This window comes from Hippocampus guttulatus, chromosome 13, assembly GCF_054856545.1.
Source record: "Hippocampus guttulatus isolate MCC_2025c chromosome 13, RoL_Hgut_1.0, whole genome shotgun sequence".
NCBI lineage: Eukaryota > Metazoa > Chordata > Actinopteri > Syngnathiformes > Syngnathidae > Hippocampus > Hippocampus guttulatus.
The window spans coordinates 9,731,470-9,754,243 of record NC_141273.1 but is presented as its reverse complement, the minus strand read 5'-3'; the positions used below and the strand labels follow the sequence as shown (position 1 = coordinate 9,754,243).

Genomic DNA, 22,774 nt, shown 5'->3' with positions numbered 1-22,774 from the left:
AAAAAGTATTGATCACAATGGAAAGAATGAAATACATTTAAAGAAAGGTATATATCATTATTTTAAAAGATTATCATAATGATTTTATAAAATACAAAAGTACTGCTTTTTATCAGGGTTTAATTGTTTTTTAATGATCAATTAATCCATTCGTAGAAAGCATCACATTAATTTACAATGTTCCCAAAAAAAGATACTAAACAACTGATAGTGGTCAAACGATTATGGTGGCATGATAATTTTTAAAAAAAGGAAGAAGAAAATATTCCGTATAACTTATATGGGAAATTGTATCCAAACACGCTCTGCCTTGTGCACACATTTCTGAGACACAATAAAAATGAAGACACTAATTTACATGCCGTTAACCCAAACTGATTCATTCCTGCGACCGCTTTTGAGTTGAAGTTTAATTTTAATGGCTGCAACTCTGGCTAAATAAGTTATTGGAGATTTATGGTACTAAAATTATTCTGTAACCAAAAATGATAATAACCTGACATAAAACTCACTGTTTCACTATTCACAAGTTATACAGTTGCTGTGTGGGGTTACATCCATTTGTACACCGTTTTGTAGTGGCATGGCTCTAACTGTATTTCATTTAATTTATTGCTTTGTATTATTTGTTTTTCTATTGCTTTTTTTTAATTCTTATATTATGGTGACATTTATGTGAACGACTTCACTCCAAAGGGGAACATTTGAAGAATGTTTCCCGACTAGTCATATGACAAACACATTGCCCCTTGGAAAAGATTGACAGCATGTGGAACGTGTTTTGTCGAAAATAAATAACACAACACAATTTTACAGTCTTGTTACTTTCGACTTTCCTTCATGATCTCCTCGAACAAATCAAATAAAATTTCATTTGAACCTAAAAATTGGCTTGGACATGAATAATTCAATTTTTCATAATTTTGAGGATCTGTGGGTGGTTTTGTTGACCAGTAATAACAGAATGTTGTTTTGATCAATTAGATTTATTTCTGTTGTTTTTTCAAACAGAAACGGTATCACCAAAAAAAACAGCAGTAGCAAAACATTCAATTGTGAAACAGCATGATGACTTGTTTTCCTTTAAAAACAAGAAATAATTCTTTGAATGGCATTCAACACTCAGTCAGCTCTTTGCTTAAGTACGACGATGAAAGAAGAGATACAAGTGAGCATGGCAGAGGGAAAAGGCAACTACGCTAAACATGAATAAAATACATTGAAAGGATCACATGCAGAAACCCGGTTGTAACTGAAATTGCCAGTTCCGTTTCAGCGAGAGAGCTATGCCACTCTTCCGGCTCGACGACTTCCGGCTGAGAAACAGGACGGATCAGTTGGCAGAGTCACTTCACAGTTTTCTATCACGTGTTCTGGCAGCAGGACACTCTTGGAGGTATTTGACCATGGGAGAGAAAGAAAATATGCTTTTCTTCAGTGTCTTTGTTATGATCGCACTTTAAAAAATAAGTATAAAATTAAAAGGCCCTGAACTTGATTTTATTGTTATACTCCCAGTAAAGATACCGTATCAGCTCTTTTAATTTACAGCAGCATTTGGTTCATCGTCCACAATAATATCATGTGTACCCTCATACATAGATTTGTACTAATATCAAATATTTATATATGATCTGTGCCAACATTCAACTGTGCTGTGCATTCAAACCTGTGTTGTGCTTCTAACGCAATTGGACAAGGACGCGAGAATCATTTGCGGCTTCAAACAAGCTGCGCCTGAGTGTATACTACAAGTGAGAGGAAAGTGGGTGTCACTTGGCAACTGGACAAAGCGGCTGGGGCTCTCTTTCAGCAGGAGAGGCCGTGAATTCAATCCCTCCGCCGTTCTGATGCAAGGAGAAACAAAAATCAAAATGAGATCAGCAAGAAGCAAGAAGTGGAGACGAGAGGCCTTCCAGTGTGCAGCATTCGTAGTGTTCACACAAAGCACAAATAATACTACAAAGTCACAACACGCGCACACACGCGCCCACACAACGGACAAAGTTGCATATGATCCGACGTGCAAGACATGGAATCAAGAACTCAAATTACTAGTACGGCTTTCTCCCACATTTCAAAAGCAAGTCAGCTCGATGAAAGACCCTAAATTTCCCGTGGGCGTGTATTTGCGTGATGATGGTTATCTACTGTGTATACTGTACATGCTTTAATTGACAAGGCGGTATAAAATGGTTGGAATCTGATGTCCATTAAATACTAGAAAAAGTGTTTAACAACACAAACCGGGTAGGGCATTATGGACCAAAATGATTTTTGACCAACATACCATGCAAAGCTTTGAATTCAAAATCATTCAGGATCATCATATCTGTCATCAATCAATTCTATAAGACTGTTGTTAGGTGCATGCATTGAAGATTCATTTTCTTTTGCTTATGCCGTTCAGGGTCACGGGTGAGGTGGTGCCTATACCAGCTGAGTTTGGGTGAGAGGCAGGGTAGACCCTGAACTTGTCGCCAGTCAAAATCACATTCACGCAAATGTAGAGTCTCGCATATTTTGAGGATGTGGGAGGAAACAGGACTCGATTGGCATGTAGACAGACAGAAAGGCCAGCCAAGATCAAAATCCAGAAAGGTTCGATTGTGAGACAGCTGCGCAAGGCACACGCTACGTAAAACATGAAACTGCCAAAGGAAATGTCTGAGGAAGATTATCACTCGAGTAAAGTGCTGGGAAGGAAAAACCCCTTCCGGGTTTGACCTTTAAGCTCAGATACCTCAGGCATCTTGTGCCAGATAGCATGTAAAATCAGTCGGAAGCTAACATTGAGAAATAGCATTTAAAAGTGGAAGAATGCCCCTGTTGCTTTACTGCTTCCGTTTTTGATTCACGTCATGGTGCTTCTAAAAACAAACAAAAACATACGAGCGCAGCAAAGTGAAACGCAAAGTTTGAGTCATGACCAGAATTTGAGTTGTGACAAACATACAACAATTAGCTCTGAAAATTTATGGAATAGTTGATTGCAGAATCTGGTTGACCTATCAGCCCATGGTACTTGGTCATTTTCAATCTATCTTTAGGAGTCTTGCTCGTTGGGATTTTTTGGTGAAAATTGTAGATGCGTCCAAATTGCAATTTTTACGTCATTTGAGTCACTATTTTGGAAGTGTTTTGGGAATCAACTACAAATAACAATTCAACGCTTTCTTCAAAATCTCGTGCCTTTTCGTTAGTGTAAAAGCAATGCGCTTGATTCGTGGACACTTTGCATGGTTTTCCTCCAGCTGACGAGTCCTTCGAAAGACCAGAATACTGAATCAGGGATTTATAACAGGTGTGGATTGATGTTTGCAAGCAGAACTCAAAATCAAAATCATGGGATCTCATCATTAAACGATGAAGAATGTTGAGACAGGGAAAATCACATGAATTCACAATTGCTTTTACCTCCTCATCCTCATCATATTCATCATAATCATTCAATCCTGAAAATGCTGTCTGAAACAAGACAGACATACATGGAATCAAAGAATTGGAGAGACAAGTAGGGGGTGTTAAGCAGTAGATATACTGTAAGTCTTTAAGACAGTGTTTACCGTCACTTTTTTGTTTAGGAGGTTGAGTATGAAGGTCGCTACTTCTGGTTTGCCGGCAGCGTTGGCCTGGACCAAAAACAAAAAAAAAAAACAATGTGCAGACTGGGTTTTCGAAATATTTCAAAGAGTGCATCGTAATATCCTCAAACCACCCACCAATTCAACTGCTGTCTGCCCATCGTAGCCTGGTTTATTCAGATCAGCTCCAGCAAGACTCCATATTTCCAGCCCCTCCAGGTCGCCACTAACTACCAGGCTAACAAACAACAACAAAACAACAAGTAATGATGACAATTGTTTCCAAAACTTGTCTTGTTGCTTTTCAGTAAATGAGGCCAGTACATTAGGATGCCAAATCAGCACCACCGGGCTCTGCAATGTTTTTTTTTTTGTTCTTGTTGTTTTTAATCAACCATACTCAGAGCTTACCAGGTGTGTGTTTGTGAACGTTTAACATGTAAGCATCTCCGACAACAGGGGCACGAGATATGGGGGAGTCCCAATGCTATGCAGTCAGGGAGCATTCCTCTGGTATGGGTTAAGTGTCAGCAAACTGGTTGGGCTTGTGTTAGCTATGAAGGATGGGTTGTTGTGGATCTGACACTGTGTCTGTGTGTAAGAGAGACCTGCACAGTTCTGATCCTGCCTCCTCCAACTTGTCTCGGGAGAAGTGGGCTCCTGTCTTCCTCAGGAGCTTGACGACATCCTTGTGCCTATGTCAGATAACGTCAGCATTAGTGTGACAGTATTTTCAGTAAGGCGCAACTCGGCAAACTGTTCGCAAGCTTTTTTACGTCGGAAATGCGATCGTCATAACAAAACTGTTGGCGGGGACAAGTAAAAACACGAGCCCTGCTGCAAGCATACACCCTAACCGCTCACACAGGAGTGACCAGAAGTGCAACTGCACGGTACAAAAAAATCAACAACACAAAAAGATTTGATCATAGGTCTATGCTGGCACATTGATGGTTAATCTTTCAGACTATGCGAACCTACAGCCAGTACGTATGAACAGTGAAACCGGGATTAGGCTGCAGGACTGGTTCTGAGGGCACACCCGCATCTCCACACCCATTTCTTTAAATGACTTTGACATTTTCATTTAGCTAAAGGACTCTGCCAAGTTTGAGTATAGACAAATGTGCTGTCACAATTCGTAGCAGCAGTGGAAGGCACGGAATTCAGCAAAGGAATTGAAGTGATGCTGCAAGGCCTCCCTCAACCAACAAAGGAAACATGTTGCTGCTTGCAGTGCCAACCGTTAAAATAGGACAACAGTCATCTGGCACAACTCCAACGCATACGTTTTCTCCCTGACGTCAATTTAAATGAAAAAAAAAAAAAAGAGTAGAAACAATACACTTGATAAATATTTAGGGCAATGTCAAGGAATGAGGACGGTAATAACCAATCCAGACAGACCGTTTGACAATTAGCCTAAATAGCTTCTTGAATTATGTATTAACCTCTGTTCCTCCCCTTGCTTCTCTGTTCCCATACTGCCATTCATTTCTTGTACCAGCTCCTTCATGAACAACAGGAACCATTCAGACGACAACAAGTCCTTGGCTTACCTAAAGTGTACAGCGTTGCACAAGGGTGTGTCGCCATAGCGATCTTTTGCATAAACCGTGGCGCCAATCGTCAGCAGGTACTGCACCGCTTTCAGGTTTCCTTCGCAGGCAGCAATGTGCAGAGGGGTCCGTCCATCATAGTCGCCCAGACACAAATTACTGCCCTGAGCCACGGGATGGAAAAGGACATCAGGCGGTTCATTCGGTGCTTTAAATTTATTGTGCGGCAATCAATTAACTGTGGAACAATCCAAACGGGTAATGGCCCATGACAACAGGAATGTGTGCTAAACATTATAGAGTGACTTGCCATTTCTTTTAGGGTTTCTAAGGCCTCTATGTCACCAATCTTTGTGGCTGCGCAAGCCAGCGAAGGTGTCAGAGCATCACGGATGGCCTCCAGCTCCTGTCGACACCATAAACTTGAAATGAACAAACTGCTTTTATGGGATACATGGAAACAGAAAATGGAACATTTTTTAAAAGTGCAAAGTTAATGTTTCTATGCTAAAAACAATAACGTTTATCAGTTTGAACATTAAATATCTTGTCTTTGTAGTGTATTCAATTAAATATAGCCTGAACAAGATTGATATATAGAGCGAGAGAGAGAGAAAGAGAGAGTCAAGATTTATATATAAAACCTGGTGCGTTTGATTGTGAACTTGCCCAGCTGTTCATAAGATATCCTTTATTTGTCCCACACTGGGGAAATTTACAGTCTACAGCAGCAATTTTGGGGGGTAGAAAGAAAAAAAACAAAGTGTTTGCAAGCACAAAAATAATGTATAAAAATATATATACAGTGTGTGTGTGTGTGTGTGTGTGTGTGTGTGTGTGTGTGTGTGTGTGTGTGTATTATAATATAATTATATTGGTACAAGATACAGCATATTGTTTATGGACACTAGATATTGCATGTCCGGGCATTTCTCACCTCTTTGCAGCTAATGCTCAAAGACTTGGCGACAATCTGGATGAATCGACTGTCACTTAGACTAAACTTGGCTCCTGCCAAGTCAGCAGTCATCTCACCTCGCAGGTTCTGGCCCATCATCTATCCGCAAACACATGGGCATATCTAGCATGGTTCTTGGGTCTTTATTTTGGGGGGTTGATTGACGGCACCCGTTCAGAATACACACCAACCTTTTTTTTGGCATCTAGATTTAGGTCCGCCTTGGCCAACACATAGGACAGTTTTGATAGCGCGGCTTCTGGAGTCATGTCACCGCCAGTTATCAGCCCGGCATCCATCAATACCTAAATTGTGTTTTTATTTTAATTCGTGCCCAAAATAAGACTGAATTAATTCATGTGTAATAGGAGACAACCTTTCCAGTGGCATAGGATGTAGACACCGTCCCCCTCAGACACTGTGTGCAGTTTATGATGATGACGCCAGAGTCGGTGGCCTTCTTCAACTCCTCCAACAGGTCAGAGCGGTTATCCGGGCCGTTTCCACTGCCATAGGTCTCCAGAACCACTCCCTCCATGGGTGGCTGCAGGAAGGCCCTCACCTAAAATCAGAAGAAAGCACATAAAAAAGAAAAAACTCTCAAAATGCATGGCAGATAAGTAGTGTGCAGGTTATTTTTTGCAACTCTCCAATGCCCAAACCAATCGCCGCTCCTAAAAGCCCATCTGCTGGAGACTCTGCAAGTAGTCCACTGACTGGAAGGCCATGTGCCACATCATTAGCCATGGCATATGACTAGAAGAGCAGATGATGGCGGTGTCCGCAAGGAGAGCAATTAATCTGAAGGTGTTAGCAAGCGGAAAGTCACTTGGCAAGTGCGGGGCAGTTGGCATGAAATATGAGGTGGGCTGGGTCTGTAAAATTGGTTACTTTTTTTTGATGCCATAAGCACTTTGACAAGAAATGTCTGACGCAGATAAGCAATGAAGCTCTCGTAGTGCCGACACAGCGACGCACACAAGAATCTGGTGCCCCATCAAAACGACGCCTCATAAAAACAGTTAGAGGCTGTAAGAAAGCCTTGATGGTCGTACTGGGCTGCGAGAGCAGATTGAGACAGTAAAGTCACTCTCCCGGCGGCCTCCGAAACGCGAGCTGCAACTAAACGCTTCACTATCAATGCCAAGCCTTCCTCTTTACTGGGTGATTGGTCATGGCCCATAACGCCAACCTATCTGTGTCTGAGCTGGGCTCTGATTGGGTTTACACGAGCCGAAAAGTAAGAAGTGGGGTAATTGCATAATTAAACTGAAGTTAACATTATTTTACTGCAGTTAGAACAAACAAGAGTGTCTGGACAGTTTGTCAACTTTGAATAACATTTTGACCAGGAAATTCTTAACAACAGCATCAGTGTCGACTGCTCTTCTATGAATAAACCGTTAAATTCAAAATGTTTTAGTCTGTGGTCGTTCCCATGAAGCAATGTGGTGAAACAGAATTTGACCTTGATGGGTGATATCAGCTGTACAAGGTTTTTGTCAACACATCACCGGTCCAACTATGGTCTGTACTTTCTTCTTCACAATTTGATCCCTGCCAACCTAAATAGGGCAGCATGGCGGATTGTGATTATCATATCTGCCTGAGAGTTCTGAGGTTCAAGGGCTCAAATAAAGGATCTGTGTGCCGTTTGAATGTCCTCAATGCACTTGCGGCGGTTTTCTTTAAGTGTTGCAGCTTACTCCCACAATCCAAAAACATGCATGTTAGGTTCAGTGAAGACTCTAAATTGTCCCCATGTTTGAACCGAACAGGACTATTTATGTCTGTTTGTCGATATGTGCCCTGCAATTAGCTGGCAACCAGTATGAGGTGTACCCTGCCTCTTGCCCAAAGTCAGCAGTGAGGTAGAGCCCCCAACTCACCCACGACCCAAATGGGAACATGTGCCGGACAAAATGACTGGATCAATTTAAACAGACTACGAAGGCAATATTCAAATTGGAAATGATTAGAACATTTAGACAGATTCCAGCTCTACTCTAAAAAGAGGTTTTTTTTAAAGAGTTTTAGAGCTTTCCTTGACCAAGTTGATGGAGTCCTCATGTGTCATAATTATAGGAATCTGAAATGTTTTTGTCAAAATACTCCTCAAACACAAATTTCAGGGTGACTAAAAAGTTGCTTTCACACCAGCTTCCAGGTAAACTGGCTCATTTGAGAGACGATTAGAGAATGGTACCTTCCACACAGGACAGTTGGCCAATAAAAAGGTGGGGGGGGGGGGGGGACGACATCTGAAACGGCCTTTGAATAAAGCTCTCAAGATTGGAGGTGACTATACAATGGCTTTGGACATCAGATTAAGATTCACAAGACCATTTACAGTGGCAGCAGTTATTCCTGGAAAGAGCCTCAGCAGGCCGACATTCCTGTTGAGCTCAGTGGAGACTTGAAACTTTACTGTGGTGTTTGCCCTCCACACCGTGTCCCAGTTTACTGCGAGAAAGGACGACAGGACATTTAAATATACTCAGACAACATTTTGTTCACGCATGAGGCTGGTCCATTGTGCCGGCTAACTTACTTGCAATATCAACCTCTGCGGTGGCTAGTGGAGCCAAATTAGGGGATGTGAATGCATTAAAACTCCCAGCATCCACTTTGGTCACACGATTTCCTCTATAGAGCTTGTTGTAGAAGTACAGGCACACCTGGGGGGGGAGACAGGTGATGGATCTTAATCAATGCACTTCATTAGCATAAGTAAGCAAGCAAACATGTTTCAACAAATGGTCATTTAAGATGGAGGGAATATGACACAGTCACACAATAGTCTTTTTTTGTCAATGTTATCGGTTGTGGACAAAGGGTGGAATTTGTTGCACCTGAACCGGGCACTTCAAGATAACACTTTAGTGTTCATCCTCTTCCTGGTAATTGTTCTTGAGTGTTGCGAAACACAACGTAGCTGCATAAAGAGGCAGTCTCATCAGACAAGCAGTGCTCTGCATGCCAGCATAGCTCACACCTACTGCACAATCTCAATGTAGTAACAGAGTAGTTCATGTAGTCATGATAAGTGAGGTTACGGGATTATTTGTTCATCTGGTTTAAATCTTACTCTGCAATCAACACCCAACGCTCACCTCAGGGATGACAAACTGGCCGGCGATCAACAGTGCCCCCAACAGGTTGTCTCTGCCATCGTTCCTCATCTCATAGATGGGCACCTGAGGTCAAAGAGTAAGTGAGACAGGTATTTGGACTTTTGTATGTTTTTGGCGTGTGTGTGTGTGTGTGTGTGTGTGTGTGTGTGTGTGTGTGTGTGTGTGTGTGCGTGTTTACTTGTGAGCCGGTGAGGACGACGGGTTTGCCCAGATGTTCACACATGAAAGAAAGTGCAGAGGCCGTATAGGCCATAGTGTCTGTGCCATGAAGGATCACAAAGCCATCATAAGATTCATAGTTTTTCTGGGGAAAAAAAAACCCAAAAAACACATTTTCAATTTAAAATAAGGTCAAAACAACTACCAATGAAAATAGGGCAAAATAATACACAACAATAAAATCGCCTCGTTTTTAAAAATAATGAAATCAGTGGTGATTCTCAAGTATTTTCAAGTACCTCAATGTCCTTTCCTATTCTGCCCCAGTCGTCTGGGGTCATATTGGCCGAATCCAACAAAGGGCTGTACTCTATAATTGTGTAGATTATCCTCTTTTTGGTTTTACTCAAACTAAAACAGAAAAAAAAAACTCATTGCACCATTGCAAAAGTCGTGATACAGCAAACATTGTTAGTGTTACCAAAAGTGCAGGGGTTCATTCCAAGACATATAAAACATGTTAATAAAAGTTGATTGGCTTAACGAAGTGATTATTCTTTGTCACGCACGTTCTGTCTATAAAACATAGTGGCTTTATGAAGCGGAAGAAACTATTTAGCAGAGTCAAGCGGTGGGGAATCAAAACTTGAATTAAGGAGTATGAAAAGGAGGATAACATTGTGAGGAAATGGCATCAAAGTAGCCATTTTTCTTTTCTAGTGAATGCTTAACACCCTGTGAGACGAGTACGACATAAGGTGGATGATTGGCTATGTCTGGAGGGTTATTTGGGGAGTCATTTGAGTCGAATTGTTGGGGATGAGGGGTGGATGTACAGTATACATATTAATGCCGTCTTTTAAAGTGAAGTTAACTCTAGCAGCGGGTGGGCCCACCTGTGACAAGGGATTTAAAGGCTGCATGAGGCTCATCTTTTCCTTATATTCTCCTTTTTTACAAAACGTTGCAGGCACACACTGCGGATTAGCATGGGCCGGCCTATTATAGTACATGAAGACGAGCTGAATGGAAGAGCAGGGGGATGAGGAAGGGGGCTGATGAGGCAAGTCCCAGTCCGCCAAATCTAATTAGCCTGAAATGCACACAAGCCTGGAACATATGTCGCTGATATCTTTTGCCATGAAAAGAATGCCCTTTATGATATGATGCATCCACTGTACTTGCGATAACAAACGCTGGGGTGCAGCCCCATAGAATCAGAATAATTAATCATGATTATTATTATAACAATACGTGCCTTTAGATACATAACGTGCAGCTTTTTTTGGTAGACGCCACCTTTAGGACCATAAAAATGCAACTTGTGTGTAGGTATCGGTTGCATCAGCCACAAAAATCCCCTGAACAAAGAGAGCATTTTTCAAAAATTGAGTACATTATTCCCTCACCCAGAGGCCAGAGTAACCAGGCACTTGCACTCCCAACAACGCTTCTTTTCGACTTGTATATGCACAAACCGTTAGTGCAAACACTGGATGAACTCAAAACATGAGCACATATCAAAAGTCATTCATGCTCAATGGCTAGCTGCAAAGCTACAGGATGTCATGAAAGCATGCCTCTATATTCCAGTCAAAGGAGTTTATACTCGGATGTTAGTTGGTTCACGTATGACCACATGCAGGCTGGTATACAACTCGGGCCGAAACCTTGTGCCGCCAACAGTCACTTTTACGGAGACCCCTGAAACGGCACGTTGACATAATCAAAGAGAGCAAGCCATTTTCAACACTTTACAATGGCCAATGTGTTTAACTAAATCATAATGATAATTAATTAACCCCTCAAGTGCGTACTGACTAATGGTAAAAATATTACATTTATCAAATTGTGAGTTAGGAGGCTTCAGCCTGACGTCGGCGATATTGGGGACTCTTTTTGCCACAAGTTAACAACTCTGGCCACATTAAGTTTGTGAAGATTTCTTATATATTCGTCCCTCTGTAAATTATTTTGACAGGTTTGATCCTTTTTGTTGATTGTATTAAACTGCAAGAAATCATGCAGAATATCCCAGTCCAATTGGGCTTCAGTAAACAAAGGTTTAAGTGCGTATCTTTTAAAATAGAGTAAGTGATACTGACCCTGATCATTGAAGGAAACTCAAGTTACAATGGACATTGTGTGGTGCTATGTTCTACTCCACTGGGGGAGGGGAGCAATGGGGGGGGGGGGGGGGGGCTTAGGAAGCGTCCAATCGAGCCTCACAAAACTACAGTATAACATAACGATTGCATTTTTTAAAATAATCATGAAGTGTAACCAGGAGTCAACAGTTTAATCAACACCCATGAAATAAAGGATTTTAGTCCTGTTTTTCTGTTCAAGTAGTATACAGGGAATCATGGGAAATGTAGTCCAACGAGATTCACTAATAGGTACACCATTACAGAAAAATGGTGCCCATGTGTGGAGATTTAATACAGTGAGTTAGACCATTAACTCTTTGTAGCCCGTTTTTGTTTTTTTACAGGTGTTTGTGTTGCCATACTCATATTTCCAGGCAAGCAAGTCCTGTTGTTTGGACATTTCACACAGAGCACAGCCGCCCAACCACTCGCAAGGGTCGTGCAAACACAAGGCTACCAGATATACAGCACCTGTGGAATAGTGGGTCAGAATGAGTGGTCGGCATCCTGCCAATGCAAGGAAAGTCATTGATTAATCACATTGAATCCATGTCAATGTGGCCCAGGCAGAAAAAAAAACACATATCAGTTTGTAGACAGCTCCACATACAAAATCTGTGGAAAAATGGTGACAGAAACAGTTAGAGCTTCCTGATCTTCTTCTATTTTGTCCGTGAATGAGTCAACATCGCAACACCTCTGTCAACCTGCTCCAGTTCAAAGTGAACATGCAGGATCCCAGGGCATAATTTATTACGACACCACTTTAATGTAGGTCATGACAAAAATAGATTTGCCAAAGAGTAGATATTACGAAACGCTGCATGCAGTGAACAACATGTACACTTTAAGAAAAACATCGTTTGGTATTACCTGTGAGAATCTACAATGGTAACAAAGTAGCGTTGGTCAGTTTATGAATTGATCTATCCAGTTTCTATCCCGCTTATAATTTTTATTGTCATAAGTGTGCTGGAGCTCCGCCCATCTTACTAAACAAGCGCCAGTCCATTACAGAACACATCGAGACAAACAACCAATTTTGAGTATTCAATTAACCTGAGAACCCATACATACATACATTAATATCAAGAGGCATGATGGGATGGTTGCACCAGATTTAGCAAAAAGATCATTTCCATCTGTAGTCCATCGATATCATTAGATTTTGCGCCTTGCTACTGAGGGAATGCTGTTTCTTTTCCTCCACGAAGCAATACGCTTGCGGCGGGATTATCAACATCATTCACTATTCATCTACCCATCCCTCCATCCATTTTCAACACCGCTTATCCCGAAGAGGGTCGTGGGGAGTTGCTGGCGCCTATCCCAGCTGACTTTGGGCGGGAGGCAGACTACGCCTTGAAATGGTCGCCAGCCAGTCACACGGCACAGATAGAAAAAACAAGCATTCACACCCACATCCATACTGCCACTGAGTGGGAACCGACCCCATGCTGCCCACACACAAGTCAGGCGAGTGTACCACTACACCATCAGTGACACCATCCATCTATATGATTATTATTTGTCAAAAGCAGTGGTATAAACTAGTAATGCTGCAAATTTATATGCACACAAAACAGCAAACTGCATAAAATTGTTAGACAACAGAAAAAAATGCATATAGAGCACTTTAGGATACGTTATGCTGCAGCTTTTCATTGCTGTTGAAGTTATTGCAATTTTTTTTCACTCATAAAATTTAACCTTCATAATGTTTGCACATTTTTAAGATGTTGGTTGTATTAGACTGTTGTGTGACAGTTTTTATTTTATTTTATTTATGGAGGTGGAGCTTGTGACTCAAGAACCTCATGTGAATCGAAGTACCTGACTCACTGATCTGAGTGCAAAAAATTAATTTTGTTGGACCACCACTAGGGCAAAGTACTACAAAAGGTCAAGGAAGCATGACTTACGGAAATTATGATAAATTGTCACGAAAGATTTTAAGCTACGATGGTGTCGATTACAATAAACACTGCACTTTTTCTTAATGTACGGAATTGCGGGTCCACTTACGGCAGGACTAAAGTGCGCTCTGATCCATAGTAGTCATACATGCAGGTCTGCTGTGCATACATCTCATCGTGAAGGATGGGCAGCTTGCGTAAAATCTGCACAAAAGCATTGGCTTTCGGTGAAAGAACTGTGGATGAGAAGTATAAAAACATATAATTATTGTATGTTAGTTCACAATGGAGGCCTGGGGCTTTTCTGGAATCTTATTTCTATTTACAGTGTAAGTGTCATACTGCACTCTAGTGGCTCATGTGAGATTACAACACATTTAAAACCTGATCTTGAAAATGAAAGAGAGCTGATGAGGCTTGCGAAAGATCCAAATCATGTGGGTTTATGACAACACCCAAACCAGAAGGTAATCCATGAAGAATTCATCGGGACCGGGCCATGAAATTCATTAAACTAATTCAAGCTACACACCCTGGATCAAATAAGATAACGCTAAAATACAAATCCTTGATTGTCGCTGTATACCTTGTCAAACAAGGCATCGTTGAAGTGCAGTTTAGCAACCCTCTCAGAGACTATAGTTGCTCTTTTGAGGTAAACTGCACACAAACCTACAAATATCAGTCATAAATACATAAAATGTGGTTTACAATTGCTCAGGTTTGCATATCACTGACGTCGGACGTTATTCTTGTACCTCCAAAATCATCACTGATGAGACCCCAAAAATACAGAATGTTTGTTCAACCATGACATCGTCACAGAGAAAAAGCCATTTTTAACATTGTAAATTGGTCAGTAATTTCTAAAACTAACACCCACATGTGAACCAACAAATACATATTTGAGAAAAAAAATATAACACTTACCAAATTGTAAAACAGAAGGTTTCTGCCCAGCGCCAGCAATATGGGTTTAAAATAGGTACTAATTTGTAGATCTCTTGAATTGAACTGGAAATACTGCAGGGTCTACTACTCCCTATTTTGTCAAATTCGTTTTCAGGAGCCCCCCAAAATATCAATTCCTCCCAAAAAAAACTTGTGCTTTGAGCACTACATGTGAATGTAAACAGAAAATTGTTGGGTAATCTTGGGAGAAAATGTGTCTTAGCCAGATGAGCTGAGTGCGTGTTTTTGGCAAGACATGCACCACCAGATAAGACTGTCAACATTTCATTCATTGGAGCCGGGCTGTGCTGGTGGAGTTTTCCGTCAACACTGTCCGTTTTGTATTTAAAAACAATTCCCTTTTATTTGTACTATACTCAGGGGCGGTTCTGGATCAATTTCACTGAGGGGGCCGGGCTGGGGCCAGGGGTTTTGATGGGGGGGCACATTCAACCCAGGGCTAAAAAGACAGATTCGAAATCTTATTTGACTTTTTATTTCTTCAGACTTTGAAATTGTAGTCATAACATTACAGTGATGAGAAAAAAACTGTATTAGGAGGGCTAAAATGTCTGCAAGCGTAACAATACGTCTGTTGAGAATATTCAAGCCAGGGGATGATATGGTACCAGCCTGCCGGGGACAAAAATTGCAAATACACTGAAGCTAGATGTTTTACATGCATATAATTATCCAAATTTTAAAAGGCAATGTCTTATATATTGATCCTGTTAAATAAAAATTAAAATAAAAAGGGAGACTAAAAAAGTTACACACACACACACGCACACACACGCGCGCACACGCACACACACACACGCGCGCACACACGCACACACACACACACACACACACACACACACACACGCACACACACTCGCGCACACACACACACACACGCAAATAGCACTCGTGTCGTGGTAATTTCCTTCTCTGCGGACTGCTTCTCATTTTCCCGCTCATTTTTAAATGGCGCAGCGCACTAAAGGGTCCGTCTAGAATGTTAAATCACGCACTTTGGTTCCACCTTTCGCGTCGGCGACTCGGCACGACTAATCTGCGCTCGGAGGGGGGGCCACAGTGGGGGCCAGAATCGGTGCTACAGGGGCACTGGCCCCCGTTGCCCCCCCCCCCCCCCAGAACCGCCACTGACTATACTACTTACTCTTCCAAGTACGTATATTGTACTTAAAACGATTGGATCCAAATCAACAAATACTCTGACATCACTTCCTGTGTGAGTGGAAGAAAATAGTGATGGTGGCCTATATGAAGCAATACATCTGTAATAACGGACAGTTAAGTCAAAAGTGATTTCAAGAGTATCCATCCATTTTCCGAACCGCTTAATCCTCACTAGTGTCGCGGGGGGTGCTGGAGCCTATCCCAGCCGTCTTCGGGGGACACCCTTAATCGGTTGCCAGCCAATCGCAGAGAGAACACGCAAGAGCGACAGGCCGGAGCTGGATTTGAACCCTGGACCGCTGCGTTCGCACTCCAACGCACTAACCAGTGGGCCACGGAGCCACGATTTCAAGAGTGAATGTATAATATTGAGTATTTGTTGGACTATTTGACACAGCAAACTACGTGGCACTGTTTGGTGTTTGTCACTTTGTCCACTCTGAAATTTTGTTCTGTTCGACTACAGTCCAATACAAATGGCAAATGATGGTGTGGCACATTTTTGTACGTCAGAATCACTTGGCCTCGTGATTCACCTGCATGTGGTGAGGCAACCTCTTGTTCGGAAGGACAAAACATCAAGAAGCAGCTAAAAAGAGGCTACCAATTGTGCTAGCGGCTTGACCTTGGCTGCACACACGCAAGCAGAGTGGCAATAAATAGTCGCGTAATGACAAAGTGAACCATAGCTACCGTTGTCCGTGAGCGTCATCCCAATGGTCCCTCCCGTGTTGAGGACCAAAACGCGCGCTTCGACCACACTCGGCGAGCTGGCCAATTCGGTGCCATCGAACGACCCGCAGCTCGTTAGCTGCCTCCTTCGGCACGGATGGACCTGGGCATTTCGAGGCGATACCACCTCGTTGGATTCTGCCGTGTCCAGTTGATGGTGGGACAGAGCCCGGGCCAGCGGCGTCAAGACGTTTGGGGGGCTACTCGCCATGACTGGTAAACAGAAAGCCAATGCTCTTGCTGCTGCTGCTTCTATTATTGTATCACCCTACGGTGGTCTTTGAACGTCACAACGGACCCCTGCAGAAGAACGACAGTCGTGTACGTTTAAACAAAACCTATATTTTATTACCGACAAGTGTAAAGACAATGTTAGCACTGCCGTGAACGTACCTTGCGCTTGTCGACCTGCTTCCTGTCCACCGACGTATGACTTTTTATCCGCGGAGTTTACTTTGGGGGGGATTTATTCCTGTGACATCAGTAGTAAGGGGCGTGGCTTTCCGAGACGCGAAGTGACCCATGGTCAACCCATGGCTAGTCTTAAAGCCGTATTTAACAAATGAGGGATTGAACACGGGTTGCACACATTATTGCATCAGTAACCTAGTAATTTTGCCTAGTCAAAAATAATATTTTAGATAGTTGTAGCTAAATTAATTCTTCCCATCCATAATTGGCGTTTCAGAAGGTCAGCGTTATTTCTTAGGACGAATGACGTCACTTTCTCCTTGCGTATGCGTTTCTTCAGCAGCTGTTACTTGATATATTCTTCTTACTGTAATAATAACTGCGTGTTCATTTGATTGACTGATTTTGTATTATTTATTTCCTCAAATGAATAAATGAATACGTTTGTCTCAACAGATTTCTATATTTCATTCACAGATATTTGCTGTGTGAATTACAGCTACCTTTCATGGACTTCTTGATATCTGGAACTCTCGTGTGAGATAGATACAAAGGGAGTCTAAGTAATCAAGTATTCCCGTTAAAAATAGCTTTATTTCGTCTCATTTCAAGATATTAATCATGTCCCTTTTCTGATATCTGAATCAAGGCAATAGCAGTAACTGGAATTATGACTAGACATAATGGCAATTAAATATAAAAATTACAGATATCTACAATTCATGTGCAGATATTGATTGATTTGTGGATATCTGTAGTGGTTAACTCCAACTCCATACACATGAAAAGCAAAAGTGATTTTGTCCTGGGCAAAATGACAAGCTGTGTGTGTGTATGGGTGTGTGTGTGAGAGAGAGAGAGAGAGAGAGAGAGTGAGAGAGAGATTGACATTGACATTGACATAGACATAGACATAGACATAGATAGACAAGGTGTAATTTAGCTTTGACAAGGCAAAAATGAATTACAGCTATCAATATCTGCAGTGCCGCCCAGTGGTCCAGTGGTTAACGTGTTGACCTCACAGTGCAGAGGTGTAAGGTTCAATTCCCCACTCCGGCCTTCCTGTGTGGGGTTTGCATGTTCTCCCCGTATCTGCATGGATTTTCTCTGGGCACTCCGGTTTCCTCCCACATTCCAAAAACATGCGTAGCAGGTTAATGGAACACTAAATCGTCCCGAGGTGTGGCTGTGAGTGCGGATGGTTGTTCGTCTATGTTTGCTCTGCGATTGGCTGGCAACCAGTTCAGACCGAACCACGCCTCCTGCCCGAAGACAGCTGGGGACAGGCTCCAGCACGCCCCGCAACCCTTATGAGGAAAAGTGGATCAAAAAATGGATGGATGGATGGCTATCTGTCATTTCGAGAGGTCACAATTCAATAACAGATACATTGAATGAAAATTCCAGTTTTTGCAGTATATTGCAAACTCTTTTTTGTAAACTGTGGTTATGGTTTGTTCCAGAATCATTTATTTGATCTTTTGTGTTTTCAAGAGAAAAAAAGTGATACACCACCACATCATTTGATTTGTCCAGCTCAGTCATCAAAAGTACACTTTTTATGAGTGATTTATTTTTTTTCATATCATACAGAAAACGTTGCTGTGTTTGGTACAACCCTGCACTTGAAAAATCTAAATACATATTTGTTGTTGTTGTTGTTTTCATGTGTTAGCTGCTATGCTAACTGGTCAACAACAAATTTAGTTGCATAATCTTATAGTTCACTTTTTTCTGGAGAAAAGGTCACATTTCTAAGAAGTTGGTTGCATTTGATTGTTGTGTGACTGTGACTGTATTTTCTATGGAGCTTGTGACACAAGAACCTCATGTGAATCAAACCACCTGCGTGATCTGAGTCTACAAAATTATTTTTGTTTGCCACCACTATGACAAAGTGCTACAAAAGGCCAAGGGAGTATGACATATTGTAATGAAGATAAGGTTCGCTCAGATCCATATTCGTCATGCATCCAAGTCAGCTGTGCATACATCTCATCATGGAGGATGAGCAGCTTGCATAAAATCTGCACAAAAGTGTTTGCTTTCGATGAGTGACAAGTATAAACACAAATAATAACCATATCTTACTTCACAATGGAGGCCTGGGGCTTTTCTGGAATCTCATCCCTATTTACAGTCTGAGTCTTGTGGCCAGTGTGGGATCACAACACATTTAACATGTGATCTTGAAGATGAGAGATGGTTGATGAGCACATGAGAGTAATGAGGCTTGAGAAAGTTATACATCGGGTGGGCTACAAACTACACACAAACTGGAAGATAATCCATAAAGAAGTCATAAGGACGAGGCCATGAAATATATTCATTTAGGCTACACACCATGGGTCAAATAAGAACGCTAAAATATAAATCCTTTATTGTCACTGTAAAACATTATCAAACAACAGTCATCATTGAAATGCAGTTTAGCAACTCTCTCAAACTAAGACTATAGTTGCTCTCCCTGCAGACTCGGTATTTTAGGTATTAAAATCTCGGGTCAAAGTCACCCAGGGAAATTATTGCTGCAGCAGACGATTCCACTGTTCAAAATTCGTGTAGCTGCGTTTGTACACCACAAGGTGGTAATATTACTCTTTTTCTTGAAGTACCCCAATTAAACAACCGTAACATCTAAGTTTTCTGTAGTGTTTTGTATTTTATAGAATAGTTAGAACTATCTGTTAAACTAAGGGGGGGGGCAAACTGGTTTGTTAACAGCCTTTGATGTCTCAGATCTTTCTGTTGACTGCTTGGGAGCGAGTTTGAAATACTATATGGTTTAAGAAAGTTTGCGTGTTTGCTTTGATGTCTTTGATGTACAGAAGTCTTGCGGTGGAAAAGTCTCGCGGAGGTGGACTGTATCATTTTTTCGTTCCGAAGGCACCAGCAGCCATAGAATGAAGTGAATGAAGAAGTGAACGGCAGGAAGTGGCAGCGAAGGCAGCTCCACACCTTTCCGGTGTATCAGCGCCGCGACCAGATCGGCTTTAAGACTGCTACTTGGAGAATTAATCGAAAGTCGGGGCCAGAACTGAGGTAAACTGTTGTATTCCCGTTCATAGATGTACCCCGAGTCTGTCGATGTTAGTAATGTTCTATCGTGTCGCTTATTTTGTAACAGGATCCGGCTGCTTCGTTGACGCTAACTGTTAGCGAGCTAGCCGGCTAGGCTAGTTAGCTTGCTAGCCGTCATTAGCGGACATAGGCAAATTTGGGATACCTGCTTGACACTCCTATTTAATCTCCTTACAGGGGGGCGAGACGTGGACTTTCCTGGTTGAGTGCATGTGTTGCTGAGTCGCCGAGGACTTGCTTGTCGTGGAACTTCGTAACCGGGAAGGTGAAGTTAACTGACGCAAAGCTTTGGCTGATATTGCGTTAGCCGCAGAAAGCTGCTTTTCTTACCCGGTAGTGCTGACAGAGAGCCGGGGTGCAGCCGGTCAAGGGGCGCGTCACACGTCGCCCGAGGGACTTCACTGCGGCGATTAGAGATACAATATCTCCTTTTTGTACACCACAGGCTGTTGCGGAAAACCACCCTTTGGCTGATTCGTGCCCAAGAATGCCCATCGTGCAACAGCTGCTGCCAAGTTTGTAACGAGTAACGAGGCATGGTGTGAAAAGGCCCCGCTGACACACTGTGCTCCTTTGAATGTACACGTCAATGCGCCTGACAGCATAGCAAGCAAGCTCTTGTAGTTAGACTCACTATGAGAGTGTATTTCTAACGTTGCTATTGGGAGTCATGCTTTCACCAAAAAGCCTGTAATTGAACTGAAGCTCCTCTCTAATAAGCAGAGTGCCCCTGCCTGATTTTGTCATTACCAGCAAGGTATATATGCGGAAGAGTTGAAAATGGGGAAAGTGCTCTCGAAGATATTTGGCAACAAGGAGATGAGAATATTAATGCTTGGACTTGACGCCGCCGGAAAGACAACAATTCTCTACAAACTGAAACTGGGACAGTCCGTCACCACGATCCCCACAGTGGGCTTCAACGTGGAGACTGTCACCTACAAAAATGTCAAGTTCAACGTGTGGGATGTTGGCGGCCAAGATAAGATTCGCCCCCTGTGGCGACACTACTACACGGGCACCCAGGGCCTCATCTTTGTTGTGGATTGCGCAGACAGGGATCGCATCGACGAGGCGCGGCAGGAACTCCACCGAATCATCAATGACAGGGAGATGAGGGATGCCATCATCCTGATATTCGCCAATAAGCAAGACCTTCCCGATGCCATGAAGCCACACGAAATTCAAGAGAAGCTCGGATTGACACGCATCCGAGATAGGAATTGGTATGTTCAACCCTCGTGTGCGACCACGGGTGATGGACTCTATGAGGGCCTGACATGGCTAACCTCTAATTACAAATCTTAATGATTGAGTGCTGACTGTTTTAGGTCAAAACTATAATAAAGTTGCAAAGAACCTCTCCAATGAGTATGGTTAAGTACAAATTGATTAGCCTCATTTATTTTTTAATACTGCAATTACCCCATGACTAATTTATCTGCAGATTGGAGTGCTGGTTTAAAATGCTTGTCACGTGTAGCAGACAACTAGCTCAACATTTTAGGACTTACTTATTGAATATTCAACGAATTGGTTCGATTGTGGAAGCCACAAACAGTTCACCACCTTTGCCTGTTGTTTTTCCTGTTTTCTATGATTTTTCTAATGACGCTGAATTTCTCTGCATTCTTCGGCTGGGGCTCTTTAATTTTTGCTTGCTTTCTGTTAAAGGAGATCTTGAATGCTTATGGACTTTGACCCAGTACTATGGTGAATAGTACTTGTTTGAAAGGTATCGGTTGCCGCAAATGAGAGTGTATCACCATTGCCATCTGTCTTGACTTGAGAGAAGAAATACTTCACATTTCATTAGCCCTCTCGCTCAATTCCCTCATGTGGGCTATATAGTTAACTGATGTCTCATGTCTTGATACCTAAATGTGCTGAGTATTCAACAAATGGGCCTCCAAATACTCTTAACATGCTTGTTGGGATGCTTTTTTTTTTTAGTTTTGGGGGAGTAAACACACACCCTCTCCAAGGGAATTTCCTTCAGCTCCGAGTTCCCTCAATCTGATATTGATTAGCCTCAGTATTGGGAATTAATATAATAGCCTGTATCTGTAGCATGAAGTGCAGCAAACCTCCACCAGGGACCTGTCATGCGGTCAGAAGTGTGCTGCTGCTCCTGTTTTGATCAGGGTGGGGCGAGGGATCCATGTACAGACCTTGTCATTGTAATGTCTTATTAAAAAAAGTGATTTCAAATCCATGTCTTCGTAATGTTACTTTTTACCGAAACAACAGATTTACTGACCGCTTTGAACAAACCGGATGCCTTAACACAGGCGGCAGCTATTAACTTCCCAGACCAGTGAGACTTCATAGAAACCTCAAATTGAATGTTTCTGCCCACCATGCCCTTGCCTCTCAGTGGGAGAATGTTCAAAACAGGAAGTTAAAACTGTTGGTCTTTGAATGTTTGCGTGGGAGTGTGCGTCACTGTACAATGTAATGCTGCATTGTTTATGCTGAGACCTATGGGATAAAAATCAGTTCACTGAAGCATCGTAGTTTTATGTTAGCATGTGCCTTTCTGCACAACAATGGTACAAAGTTGAATGAGTTAGGTTTAATATATTACTGATTTAGGTAGTTGCACACTTTATTTCACTTTTAGATTTACCCCACTGCGATTGACTGGCAACCAGTTCACTGTGTCCGCCGCCTACTGCCGATGACACCTGGGATAGACTGCAGCACGCCCCCCGACCCTTGTGAAGACAAACGGATCAGGAAATGGATGGATGGATTTACCCCATAGTCTGCGAATTGCAACAAAAGTATAGTGGATTCAAAAAGTCTACAGACCGCTCTTGAGGTGTCATTTTTTTGCGGGAGAGGAGGACAAAGTGTCAACCATTAAAAGTGACTAACTTGTTCTACTTATTTGATGAGAAATTAAATATTTAAGACGGCAAATTAAAACGGCCAAGATAATGTGGTTC

At 42.2% G+C, this 22,774-nt stretch overlaps 2 protein-coding genes across 7 annotated transcripts; one reads left to right on the top strand and one right to left on the bottom strand.

Moving 5' to 3' along the window:
- Positions 1 to 967: 967 nt before the first annotated feature.
- aspg (asparaginase homolog (S. cerevisiae)) lies at positions 968 to 16,812 on the bottom strand. 5 transcript variants are annotated; one of them, XM_086127155.1, is made up of 18 exons: positions 16,722 to 16,812; positions 16,290 to 16,628; positions 13,570 to 13,696; positions 9,694 to 9,805; positions 9,414 to 9,539; positions 9,215 to 9,298; positions 8,653 to 8,779; positions 8,452 to 8,564; positions 6,478 to 6,663; positions 6,293 to 6,406; positions 6,081 to 6,200; positions 5,454 to 5,549; positions 5,144 to 5,307; positions 4,193 to 4,279; positions 3,723 to 3,822; positions 3,567 to 3,632; positions 3,418 to 3,468; positions 968 to 1,847 (listed from the first exon to the last, which is right to left on the bottom strand). In XM_086127155.1, exons 2-18 carry the CDS (start codon positions 16,537 to 16,539, stop codon positions 1,773 to 1,775), a joined length of 1,998 nt encoding a protein of 665 aa, XP_085983281.1. In that variant the 5' UTR covers positions 16,540 to 16,628; positions 16,722 to 16,812; the 3' UTR covers positions 968 to 1,772. The 5 variants fall into 5 exon arrangements, with proteins under 5 accessions (XP_085983281.1, XP_085983279.1, XP_085983282.1 ...); XM_086127153.1 differs by having other exon boundaries at positions 968 to 3,468; XM_086127156.1 differs by lacking the exon at positions 3,418 to 3,468.
- On the top strand, positions 9,174 to 22,038 carry arf6b (ADP-ribosylation factor 6b). Of its 2 annotated transcripts, none has more exons than XM_086127159.1 (4): positions 9,174 to 9,311; positions 19,571 to 19,784; positions 20,001 to 20,088; positions 20,269 to 22,038. In XM_086127159.1, the coding sequence occupies exon 4, from the start codon at positions 20,604 to 20,606 to the stop codon at positions 21,129 to 21,131; it is 528 nt and encodes a 175-aa protein (XP_085983285.1). In that variant the 5' UTR covers positions 9,174 to 9,311; positions 19,571 to 19,784; positions 20,001 to 20,088; positions 20,269 to 20,603; the 3' UTR covers positions 21,132 to 22,038. The 2 variants fall into 2 exon arrangements, with proteins under 2 accessions (XP_085983285.1, XP_085983284.1); XM_086127158.1 differs by having other exon boundaries at positions 9,191 to 9,324.
- Positions 22,039 to 22,774: the final 736 nt, after the last annotated feature.